This window comes from Panthera tigris, chromosome D2, assembly GCF_018350195.1.
Source record: "Panthera tigris isolate Pti1 chromosome D2, P.tigris_Pti1_mat1.1, whole genome shotgun sequence".
NCBI lineage: Eukaryota > Metazoa > Chordata > Mammalia > Carnivora > Felidae > Panthera > Panthera tigris.
The window spans coordinates 71,064,657-71,078,325 of record NC_056670.1 but is presented as its reverse complement, the minus strand read 5'-3'; the positions used below and the strand labels follow the sequence as shown (position 1 = coordinate 71,078,325).

Genomic DNA, 13,669 nt, shown 5'->3' with positions numbered 1-13,669 from the left:
AAAGGTATTATTTTAGGCCAAAAAAATTTTTAAGAAAATACATCAGCAACAGTCATGTTTGAAAAGAAATACAAACAAGACAAAAAAAAAAGAAAAAGAAAAAGAAAAAAGAAAAGAAAAGAAAAGAAAGAAAATAAAAGTGGTTCATACTAAAGGAAAATGACCCTAAGAGGAAATTTCTATCTAGAGATAAGCAAAAAGCAAAAGAGCGAGCAGATATCCAAGAAAATATAAAGGACAACATTTCCCCTCAAGTTCTTTATAATATGTATATTGCTGAAAGCAAAATTTACAATTTTATCTAATGAGGTTTGCCATACAAGCACATTTGATGTATATGACAATTATAGCAAAGGTGAGTGGGGATGGATAAGTGGACAAACATGGTTCTAAAACTTAATTTTACCTGAAGTAAAATAATTCTAACTCTGGATAGATTACAAAAAGGTAGGTATGCATATTGTAGTCACTAGCATACTAGCATAACCACTGAAAAACAATACAAAGACATAAAAAGTGATTATTTGGATTGAAATATATATATATTATTTATATATATATATAACATATATATTATATATATATAACATATATATTATATATATATTATATATATATTATATATATATATATAAAAAATAGAGTGGCTATTAATATCAAAGTAGACTTCAAAGCAGAAACAATTACCAAAGAGGCAGGAAATGATAGTATGATGAATGGATCAGTTCACCAAAAAAACATAGCAGTTCTAATTGTATACGCACCCACCAAAAAAGCTTCAAAACAAAAACAAAACTAACAGAAGTGAAAGGAAACAGATCCATAATTACTGTTGGAGACTTCAACAGTCTTCTTTCAGTGACCAACAGAACCAGACAGAATATCTAGGAAGGATATACATGTCTAAACAATATCAACAACCAACTTGACCCAGCTGACATTTCTATAACATTCCACTCAAGAGAATTATTTTCAACTGCACATATTAATATTCACCACAATACACCATATTTTTTCCAGACACAAGTCTTAACAAATTTATAAGGACTGATATCATACAAGGTATGTTCTTTGAACATAATGGAATTTAACTAGAAATAAGTAACAGAAAAACTTTTGATAAATCCTCAAATATCTGAAAATTTAAAAAATTGCTCACATAAGCCAAAAAAGATGTCTAAAGGAAAACTGGAAAATATATTGAACTGAATAAAAACGAAAGCACTACATAACAATATGTGAGATGCAGCTAAAGCAGTGCTTAGAAGAACACATATAGCATTAAAATGCTTTTATTAGAAAGGGAAAAAACCTTTCAAATTAACAATCTAAGCTTTTCATCTTAGGAAATTAGAATAAGAAAAGCAAATTAAAACCAAAGGAAGCAGCATTCAATGAAACTGAAAACAACAAAAGAAAAAAATAGTGGAAATCAATGAAACCAAACATATTCTTTGAAAAGATCATTAATATCAATAATTATATAGACAGACTAAGCAAGAAAAAAGAAAATGTAAACTACCAGTATCAGAAATAGAAGAAATATTACTAAAGACTCCACAGACTCTAAAAGGATAATAAGGGAGTATTATACACAATTTTAAGCCCACAAATTTGAAAACTTAGATGAAATGGTCAATCTAAGACAACCTACTAAAACTCATTCAAAAAGAAATCAATGAAATGAATGTCCCTACATCTATTTTAAAATCTCAATTCAGGGGTGCCTGGGTGGCTCAGTCGGTTAAACATCCGACTCTTGATTTCATCTCAGGTCATGATCTGACAGTTCACGAATTCAAGCCCGAAGACAGGCTCTGGACTGATAGTGCTGAACCTTCTTGGGATTCTCTCTCCCTCTCTGTCCCTCCCCCCTTCTCTCTCTCTCAAAAATCAATAAATAAACTTTTTAAAAAATTGAAATCATAGTTGCAAGCCTTTCCACAGAAAATCTCAGGTCCAGCTGGCATCACTGATGAATTTCACCAACATTTGAGAAAAAAGTAATACTAGTCCTACATAAATTCTTCCAGAAAACAGAAAAGGGGGCAATTTCTAATTCATTTTATAGGGCTACCATTATCATAAGAAAAGCCATTAAAGAAAATTACAAAGCAGTATCTTTTGAGAATACAGAAGCAAAAATCCTCAACAAAACAGCAAATCAAATACACCAATATACAAAAATTACAATATATTGTGACCAAGTGGGGTTTATCCCATAAATTATATTTATATAATTATAAAGGAAGAAGTAAAATGGTCTCCATGCACAGATAACCTAATTGTCTATGTAGAAAATTCCAAGGAATCTATATAAGAAAAGCTACTAAAACTAAGTGGGTTTAGCAACATTGCAGGATACAAAGTCAACATCATTCATCATCAGAGACACACAAAGCAAAACCACAATGAGATACCACCTCACACCTGTCAGAACGGCTAAAATTAACAATTCAGGAAAAAACAGGTGTTGGCAAGGATGCAGAGAAAAAGGAGTCCTTTTGTACTGTTGGTGGGAATGCAAACTGGTGCAGCCACTCCGGAAAAGAGTATGGAAATTTCTCAAAAAATTAAAAATAGAAATACACTAAGGACTAGCAATTGCACTACTAGATATTTACACAAAGGATAGAAAAATGCTAATTCAAAGGGGCACATGAACCCCAATGTTTATACCAGTGCTATCAACAATAGCCAAATTGGGACACCTGGGTGGCTCAGTCAGTTAAGCGTCCAACTTCGGCTCAGGTCATGATCTCAGTTCATGAGTTCAAGCCCGGAATCAGGCTCTCTGCTGTCAGTACTTTGCCCACTTCAGATCCTCTGTCTCCCTCTCTCTTTCTCTGCCTCTGCCTCTCATTCTCTCTCTCAAAAAATAAATAAACATTTACAAAACAGCCAAATTATAGAAAATGCCCAATGTCCATCAATCGATGAATGAATAAAAAAGATATGGTATGTATGTATGTATGTATGCATATATGTGTGTGTACACATACACTATGGAATACTACTCGGCAATCAAAAAGAATGAAATCCTGCCATTTGCAACAACATGGATCAAACTAGAGTGTATTATGCTAAGTGAAATAAGTCAGGCAGAGAAAGACAACTATCATATGATTTCACTCATATGTGGAATTTAAGAAACACAGATGAACATAGGGGAAGAGAAGGAAAAATAAGATAAAAACAGAGAGGGAGGCAAACCATAAGAGACCCTTAAATACAGAGAAACAAACTGAGGGTTGCTGGAGGGATGTTGAGTGGGGGGATGGCTAAATGGGTGATGGGCATTAAGGAGGGCACTTGTTGGGATAAACAATGGGTGTTAAATGTAAGTGATGAATCACTGGTTCCTACTACTGAAACCAATATTATACTGTATGTTAACTAACTTGAATTTAAATAAAATTTTAAAAACTCAATTGTATTCCCACATAATAAAAATGATCAAATGGAAACAAACTGAAAGAAATAACATCAATTACAATAGCATCAAAGAACACAAACTATTTGGGTATAAATCTAACAAAATACATGTAGGATCTATACCTAATAACTACAAAACAGTGATGCAAGAAATAAATGAACACCTAAATAAATGAAGAAATATATCATGTTGGTGGACTGGAGAAGCCAGTATTGTTTAGATGTCAGTTCTTCCCAAAATGATCCCAAGTCAACAAAATCCCACTCAGTAGGATTTTTTTTTTGAATTGACAAACTGATTCTAATATGTGGAAAAGCAAATAACTGAAAAGCTAGATGAGTTTTCAAAAATAAAAAGTTATAGGAATCTCACTATCTAATTTCAAGAATTACTGTAAAGCAACAATAGTCAAAAAAAGAGAGAGACTCTCAAAAGGACACATACACATGGATCAAAGGAACAGAACATAGTCAAGAAACAGATACAGACATAGAGATACCCAATTGATTTTTAACAAAGGTACAAAGGCATCAATGAAAAAAGGATCATCTTTTCAACAGTCATCTCATAATGAAAAAGGGGTCAATTTATCAAAAGGAATTCTATGCACTTAATAACAGAGCTTCAAAATACATGAGGCAAAACAGGTAAGACTACAGGGGTAAAAAAGATAAATGCAAAATTATAACTGAAGATTTTAATACCACTCTCCCAATAACTGATAGAAATAGGCAGAAAATCAAAGGTTTCAGAAAACTTGAACAAAACTGTGAATCAACTCAATCTCCTGAAATGTATAGAACGTTCCACCCATCATACACATTCTTTTCACATGCACAAGGAATGTTTACCATGATGGACAATATTCTGGAAAATAAATCTTAACAAATGCTAGTTACACAGTCATATATATACATATATTACTTAAATTGAACTTGTAGTTATGTATGTTAAATCAAATGAAGGCAACATCAAATGAAAGCAATATAATTCATAATACCAACAAATAGAAAAATGATATGATCACCTCAATAGATGCAGAAAAAGTATTCAACACAATCCAATATCCATCCCAATAAAAACTCTCAGCAAACTAGGAACAGAAAAAAGCATCCTCAATGCAATAAAAGAGATTTACAAAAAATTCACAGATAACATCATATTAATGGTTACAGATTAAATATTGTCCCCCTAAATCAAGAATGACATACAGTTGACCCCTGCCATCACATGTATAGATCACTGCAATGGAGATTCTAGGCAGTGAAATAAGGCAAGAAAATAAAAGGCATCCAGATTGCAAACAAAGGAGTAAAGGTATCTTTATTTGCAAACAACATAATCATCTATTCAAAATATCATAAGGAATCTATAGACATCTACTACAACTAATGAGCTTAGTAAGAATGAAAGACACAAGATTAACTTTAGAAAAACCAGTTGTGGGGCGCCTGGGTGGCTCAGTCGGTTAAACGGCCGACTTCGGCTCAGGTCATGATCTCACGGTCCGTGGGTTCGAGCCCCGCGTCAGGCTCTGTGCTGAAAGCTCAGAGCCTGGAGCCTGTTTCAGATTCTGTGTCTCCCTCTCTCTGACCCTCCCCCATTCATGCTCTGTCTCTCTCTGTCTCAAAAATAAATGTTAAAAAAAAAAATTTTTTTTAAAAACCAGTTGTATTTCCATATAATAGCAACAATCAGAAATTAAAAGTAAAAATATTATAGTTTATAACAGCATCCAAAAATGTGAAATATTTACGGAAAAACTGACAAGTGTTGTAAGAACTGTTCAGTAAAAATTTTTAAATTTTTCTGAGAGATTAAAGAAGACCTAAATAAAAGGAGAGATATACCATGTTCATGAGTCAGAAAAAATATTAATAAGAGGTCAATTGTCCCCCCAAACTGGTCTATAACTTCAACACAATCCCAAGTAAAATCTCTGCAGACTTTTTTGGAGAAATTGGCAAGATGATTCTGAAATTCATAAGGAAATTAAAAGAACCTGGAATAGCCAAAATAATTGAAAAAAGGACAAAATTGAAGGACTTAATATTTGCTGAGTTCAAGACTTATAAAGCTACAATAACCAAGATATCATTGTCTTGACATACAAACAGACAAAGAGATCAATGGAACAGAGTAGAATCCACAAATAAGCACACAAATATATGAACAACTGGTTTTGGCCAAGATATAAAGCTACTTATCAGAGAAAGGATAGTCTTCTTAAAATGGTCCCGGAACAACTGAATTTCTATATGTAAAAAAAGAAAGAAAGAAAGAATTGAGATCCCCACCTCTCACCATATGCAGAAATTAACTCAAACTATAAATGTAAAGTCTAAAACTACAAAACTTCTAGAAAAAAATTCAAGAGGAATTATAAGCTAGGCAAAGGTCTCGTAGATATAACACCAAAAATGTAACGCCTAAAAGAAAGAAATGAATTTATCAAATTTAAAGCTTGTGTTCTTTGGAGCACCTGGGTGGCTCAGTCAGTTAAGCATCTGACTTTGGCTGAGGTCATGATCTCATGGCTCGTGGGTTTGAGCCCCTCATCAGGCTCCGCACTAACAGCTCAGAGCCTGGAGCCTGCTTCAGATTGTGTCTCTCCTCCCCCACTTGTGTTTTCTCTCTTTTTCTCTCTCCCTCTCCCTCTCTCCCCCCTCAAAAATAAGTAAGTTAACATTTTTTTAAAAAATGGTTAACACTTTTGTTCTTTGAAAACAAATTCTCTGTTCAGAGAATAAAAAGACAACCCCCAGCCAAGAAGAAAAACATTTGCAAATGATATATCTGATATGGAATATCCAGAATGTGAAAAAAACTCATAAAAATCAGTAACAAAAATGTTTTTAAATGTGCAAGTTTTGAACAGATACCTCTCCAAAGAAGATATACAGATGGCAAGTAAGCACATGACAAGATGCTCAACACCATTAGTCATTAGAAAAATGCAAATTAAACCACAATGACATATCACTACATACAAATTAGAACTGCCAAAATTTAAAAGACTGACCACACCAAGTGTTGGTGAGAATGTGAATTAAATAGAAGATTCCTACACTGCTGGTGGGAATGTAAATAATAGAACCACTCTGGAAAACAGTTTGTCAGTTTGTTGAAAAGGTAAACATGTATCTGCTATGTGAACCGGTCATTCCATTCTTCAGTGTTTACCCAAGACCAATGAAAGCATATGTCCGTATAAAGACTTCTGCATAAAAGATTATACCAACTTTATACAGAATAGCCAAAAACTAGAAACAACCTACACGCCCTTCTGTGGGTGAAAAACAAATTGTGGTATATCCATACATCGGAATACTACTCAGCAATTAAAAGGAATAAACTTCTGATACACCATTAATGAATCTCAAAATAAATAAGCTGTGTGAATGAAGCCAGACAAAAAGGAATAATACACAATGTATAATTTCACTTATATAAAATTCTAAAAAATCCATCAAGTCTATAGTGACAGAAAGCAGCTCAGTAATTGCCTAGGGATAGGGAGAAGCAGCAGGAAGGAGAGAGAAGGATTACGAAGGGGCACATGGAACTTTTGGGTGTGATGGATATTTTTATGATTATGATTATGGTGATAGTTTCAGAGACAAAACTTTTTAAATTTTATAATTTATTGCATGTCAACTATACCTCAATAAAGGTCTTAAAATAATGGAAAAACTTATAATTCCAATTAAATAAGGAAAAAGACTGCTGTAAGAGTGTATAATAAGGGGGCACAGTTTGACAAGTCAGAAAAGCCTCCTTCAGGTACTAATGTAAGCTAAGATTTGAAAGATGTCTAGTAATCAGCCAACCAAAGACCAGACAGGAAAGAGAATAAAGACAAGTACAGAAAGAAAGAAAAAAAAACAAAAAAAAAACAAAAAACAGGAGCAGAGTCAAATCTGCAGACAGGTGGTCTTGAAAACCATGCTACTACAAATAACTTACTTTATCAATTTAGGATCTTAGAAATATTCTATTTAGACTGTTTTAAATTTATACTGTGTAACTGTATGTTTTAATAATATAAAGAACCCATGTATATAAATTACATATTATAATCTTAGTTTAAAATAAAGAAGACTGTTGGGGCGCCTGGGTGGCTCAGTCGGTTAAGTGGCCAACTTCGGCCCAGGTCATGATCTCACGGTCCATGAGTTCGAGCCCCGCGTCGGGCTCTGTGCTGACAGCTCAGAGCCTGGAGCCTGTTTCAGATTCTGTGTCTCCCTCTCTCTGACCCTCCCCTGTTCATGCTTTGTCTCTCTCTGTCTCAAAAATAAATAAACGTTAAAAAAAATAAATAAAATAAAATAAAATAAAATAAAATAAAATAAAATAAAATAAAGACTGTTACCAGAAAGGAAGGGGGGTTGGGCTGGGAATTAAGGAGTACACTTACTGCAATGTGCACTGGGTGTTGTATGAACTGTTGAATCACTATATTGTATACCTGAAACTATTATTACACTGTATGGTAACTAACTGCAACTTAAATAAAAACTTAAAAAAAACTTATGGGTGAAAGCATTAAAAAATTAAAGGAAGGAAGGAAAGGAAAGAAGGAGGGAGAAAGAGGTCAGAGAGTATTGGGTGCACCTTCAGCGTTACTGACAGTTTCTCTACTATTAATAAAAAAGATTCCAAATATGTGTTTAAAAGTAGTTAAGAAAACATATTTACATAATTAACCCTGCCCCTTTCTGTTCATAACAGCAAAGAAATTCTTAACAGTATATCTTCATTTTGCTGTCACCAGAAATAGAATACTTCTATTATAAATATGAGAATTTCAGTATCCACATTTGACTAACCTAAGAGTTTAAAAAAAAAAAATCTATGTACAGTGGGCACCTGGGTGGCTCAGTCAGTTAAGCATCCAAATCTTGATTTCGACGCAGGTAATGATCTCACAATTCGTGAGATGGAGCCCCATGTCGGGCTCTGCACTGACAGCACAGAGCCTGCTTGGGATTCTTTCTCTTTCTCTCTCTCTCTCTCTCTCTCTCTCTCTCTCTCTCTCTCCCCCTCTCTCTCTCTCTCTGTCCCTTCCCCTCGCTCACTCTGTCTCCCTCCCTTTCTCAAAATAAATAAAAATTTTCTATAAATATGTACACATTAAACATATAAGATGTAATAGATTTTAGAAAAATACCCAATAAATGTGTTTTAATAAATTTACATTTAGAAATTGTTCTTAATATAATGAAATATTTTCCAATCTCAGAGCATTAATTTAGGTTTTATATAGAAATTAGAAGTCATAGGCCCCTAAGTCACATTAACAAGAAAATGTCCAGGTCTGATCACAAAATATAAATTTATATAAATATAAATCTCAGCTATTCTACAGAAATAATTCCAAAGAACTGGTTTCTAAAAGAGAATGCCATTCATTTTGGTAAAGTTTGCAGCAAATTGTTTTCTGAACTAATGTTCTACTAAGCTACTCAAGTAACTATTACTCAAATTAGCATATATCATATCCTTATGTTTCAAATTGGCACTGTCCTGATTCTCAGTCCTAAACATTTCAGCCTAGCTTTAGTCAAAGATCAGTATTCATTTCATTATACCTATGTGAGAAATCGCTTGTAATTCTGTTTTATTCTATTCAAATGGAAACAGATAAAAGACTACAATCAATGCTTAAAGAACTAAAGTAGCACTTTTGATACATTTGCTTCTGTACTCCACCCCCTCCCCCAACATTAATCTTTCATTCTAAAGAACCATTTGAGGAATACTCTCATTCTCAGTAAAATCCCTACAGTAGGAAAAAAAAAAAAAACACCTAAGTTATCATGAAATCAGCCAATTAATTTTGACACCTGCTTACCAAGATTGATCATTTTTGATATGTTTTCTAGGTTGCTATCCTTCAGTTTAGTAAAAGATTTTCAAGATAATTAACGAAGTGAGAATTTCCAGTTAAAGTCTTTCCCACTACATTATTACTTCAAATGCTGAATAAAATAAGCCACCAAACTTCAAACAAACCTTTCTTAGCTTAGCATATACTCCACCAGGAAGAATTCCCGTCTTCTAAATTGATTCTTCCCTTTAACATTAACTACCACGTTTTACCCCTAAGAGTATACATAAAACAGAGTAGTGCCAGTTGTATTTATCTAATTAATAGCTTGTATTCCACAGAGAAATGAAAAAGTACTTACCACTACAGTACAATGAATCATATAACGACTTCCAAAGAATTTATTTATATTCAATGATTAGTTCAGGGTTTGTTAATTAACTGTATTAAAGAAACTATTCCTTACTCACTAACATATGATGTTTGTGAACATCATCTCCCCATGTTATTTAAGCTGGTTTAACTTGATCTGTGACCTTGCCTACTAACTGGGACATCTGCTAGCAAGGCTACAGGCTACAGACCTAGCTGATTAACAAGTTCCACTACTATAAAATGTATATAGAAGCTTCTCAGCACTACAGCAATCTTTGTCCTCTTTAGGTAAATGGAGCAAATCCACCCACACAAAGGCCAAAATCCCTAAATCACATATGAATCAAGCAATCTTCCTATCTATTAATAGAAAGATGTAAAAAATTGATGCAGCTTTTTTCATTTTTGGCTGCCAGTTTATATGTTCAAGATTCTTGGTAGATATAAAGGCTGGCTGAAATTGTCATAGCCCAAGTTTAAAAACACTTAAGTTAAAAAAAAAAAAAAAAACAACATTATGAACAAGCACAATTCAATAAGACATCTTTCCTTATCTTGAAACACTTTTTAAAACTTTTAATTAGCACCTCTTCCCAATTAAAAAAGTACCAAACAAAACTATACATTATACTAATTTGTGAAAGTAAGAAGTGAGAAAACATTTCAACCTATTGCCACAAATGAATGTCATAAAGCTTCATTTTGAGATTTCACTTCCAAAAGCCTGCTGTAAATTTAAATAATAGGATCTACCTAAAATTAAAGTATCCTTTAAAAAAAAATAGTTTCACAAGAGCTTTAAGGAACACTGTTTTAACTAGCAACAGTTAAAAAAAAAAAAAAAAAAGGAAAATATGCTATATTTAAAACTCCCAGGACATTTTCCTAATAAAATAAAACAAAACTCCCAGGGCATTTTCCTATAACACATTAATAAGGTGGACAATATTCCTAGCTCTGCCTTAGAGACGGAGACATTTCACTCAGATTTTGCTATCATCCTGACAATAAGTATCAGTAATCTACACAGTGTTATTTCAGAGCCACAAAACAGCCAGCAAACTTCACAGTAACCATCTAAGTCTAAGAAGTTGCCTTACTTAAAGGCCTGTTACCTGCAGATTGTCAGGTGGCTACCCTAATGGCCTCAAGTATCTTGCTACTCCCCCGCACTCACCCATTTCTTTCCCTATCAGGCAGGAACGTAAAATTTATCCACCAATAGGGGGAATGTGTCTTTACTATTGTAACGCAAACTCTTTAGGGCCTTGAGCTTCAGGAAAAAAGACGATGATGCTCTCACAGGACAGCTGATAGTGAAACAAACAGTTGGAAAAATCCATTACCTTCCCTATATTAAAGAGTCCAGATATTTCCCATTTTATGTAACCCAAAGTCACTCTTGTATTCTCAATTAAAACTGTCCTAGCAAATTCAACATAATATATTGGCTATAAGTGAACATTCTAGAGTTAAACTAGCTGATTCGGAATCATAATTCGGCCCTTACTACTGTGCAATCCTGGGCAAATTACTTAAACCCGTTGCCTCCAGTTATCTCTGTGAATCCGGCATAATAATTCTAGCAACTCACAGAGTTGTTGTGAGGAACAAACGAGATAATCCACGTCAGGCGCTTAACAGTGTTTGGCACAGAGTAACCCCATCATAAACTCTTTATTACTAAATAAACTAAAATGTTATCAACGGCTACCTCTAGAGAGAGCAGTAGGATGGGAGTAGAGGGACGTACTGGTAGACCATAACTTTTAACCTTTACATTTCTGCATTGATTGATTGTTTTGCATCGTCCAAGTATTTCAGGAGTTACTTGCACATTTTTCCATTAAAAACTAGTGACCTAACAAAACGGTGTTTGGCACCATAACTGAGTACGGAAATGCTGATGAGCAGGGGACCAGAAGTCGCTGCGGACATCTGGACCACGGAGACAGCTTCGAGTGCCCAGAGGTCGGGGCTCCGCGCGGAGCCCAGCGCCCCGAGGGCTCCAGGGCTGCAGAGGGAGGCGAGGACCCCGCTCGCGGCGCGCGCCGCGGGTGGCGCCCAGCCGGGGGACCCGGGGCCGCCTGAGAACACGGGGAGGGGGGCGAAGGATGGGAGGGAGCGCGACCGGTGCGGGGCAGGGCTGAGATGCGGAGTCCGGCGAAGGCACTTACTTGAACCTGCCCTGGCAGTGCTGGCACTGGTCCCCCACCCAGCCCGGGTCGCAGAGGCAGGTGGAGTTGACACAGCGGCCCGAGAAGCAGGAGCCGGTCCTCTCGCACGGCTTGGACTGGGACACCTGCGCGTAGAGGGCCAGGTAGAGGAAGCCATAGCACAGCAGCCAGCTGTTCCCGTCCAGCAGCCAGGAGGAGGCGCCACCACCACCGCCGCCGCCGCCGCCGCCGCCCGCCGGCCGAGCCCTCCACAGCCCCGGGGCCGCCGGCTGCGGGGGGCCAATGCGGGCCCGGCCCCCCGGCTCCATCTTCCCCGGGGCCCCTGCCCGGCGGGGCTGCGCTCGCGGGCGCGGACAGCGACGCTCCAGGAGGGGAAATCCGGCCGGAGAAAACCGCGCCGCCGCCGCCGCCGCCGCTTCTCCTCCTCCCCCTCACCGGCGCCTGCCCCAGTCCCGCTCCCCGGTCAGGAGGGACAGATGCCAGTCGCTGTCGCCTCCGTTCGGCTCCCTCCAGTCGCACTGGAGCATCGCCTCTCGGTCTCCTGACCTTGTCCTCGGCGAGCCAAGCCCACTGCCGCCGCGCCCCGGGCCGGGCCGGAGGCGGAGAGCGGGCGGCGCGGGCGGCGAGGAGCGCTCCGGAGGGGACCTGCGGGAGGGGGAGGGGACCCCGCGCGCGGCCCCGCCTCGCCCGCGGCTCGCGCCAACTGCCTCGGCTCCAGCCCCGCGCGCCCGGTAGGGCGGGGGCCCGCGGGAGCCCCGAGGTGGGCGCGCCCAACGCGGGAGGGGGATCCGGGCAGCGGGGCTCAGCGCCGCACCGCCGGGCCGGCGGCCGGCGGCCCCCCAGCAGCCATCTTCTCCCCCCGTGCCGTCAGCCGGCCACCGGGGCTGCGGCTGGAGCCCGCGGTGCCTTGGACCGCCCGCCCCCGCTCGCGCGTGCCCACGCTCCCCCCCACCCCCCACGGACCCAGAGCTGTGGTCTCGCCCCGCCCTGACAGGGACCGGGGACTCCCCCGCGCGCGCCCACCCGGCGCGGCCCGCGAGCTGCGGGGAGACTGGCCCCCCAGGTGCGGCCCGCGTGCCCTTCCCCTCCGTGCGCTGGGGGAGCCGGGGGGGGGGGGACCCGGCCCCACTCGCGCCACGCGCGCCCTGAGCCCCAGGAACGAAAAAGCAGCTCGGCCGGCTTCGCAGCTTCAGCAAAAAGAAGCCCTTCCCGTCGGCCGGCTACAGCTGCAAAAGTGCAGCGCTCTTCCCCCCGCGTTTCCCCTTCCTCCGCCCATCCTCCTGCCTATTTCTTCTTTTTTTCTTAGAAAAACTCCCAACAACACACAAAGAGCTGAGCATGTGCAGCAGGCAGAAGGCTTAAAGGCACCGCAGTCCCACGCGCTGTGGGGTCCGCAGGAACTGGGAGGGGCGGGGGCTAGGGGCCGGCGAGGGTCGCGGAGCCGCTGCCGCGGAGGGACTTCTCAGAGGGGGAGCCATTTCTTCCACGGACACGGTGACTCCCCCGCCCCCAACAAAGAGCGGCGAGGCTCTGAGCCCTGGGCGCGCCACCCCTGCCCCGTGCTGCCTCGGAACCCCAGGTATCTCCTTTTCTGCTTGTCAGTGTTTCCTCCTCCATCTGGGACAATACTGTGCCTTGAAAAATATTGCAATATCGGGGCTTCCCCCCCCCCCCCTTCAGAAGGGAAGAGATGATGCCCAGAAAAGAGCCGTTTTCCTCTCTCAGCGACCGTCTTTCCTCGTTTAGGTGACTTTCCAAGATTTGATAGCGTATGCTGAAATTTTTGCTTTGTACTTTCGTGCCTTCTCTAAACAGCCTATTTCAAACCCTTGAGAAAGGAAGCCGAACCCA

General features: G+C 39.5%; 1 protein-coding gene across 1 annotated transcript in view; it reads right to left on the bottom strand.

Moving 5' to 3' along the window:
* The window catches only part of ATRNL1 (attractin like 1), a 757,637-nt gene extending 745,496 nt beyond the window's left edge, over positions 1-12,141 (bottom strand). The window contains exon 1 of the mRNA XM_042960329.1: positions 11,819-12,141. Within this exon, the coding sequence (XP_042816263.1) occupies positions 11,819-12,126 (308 nt within the window). The 5' untranslated portion in view covers positions 12,127-12,141. The remainder of the gene's footprint in view (positions 1-11,818) is intronic.
* Positions 12,142-13,669: the final 1,528 nt, after the last annotated feature.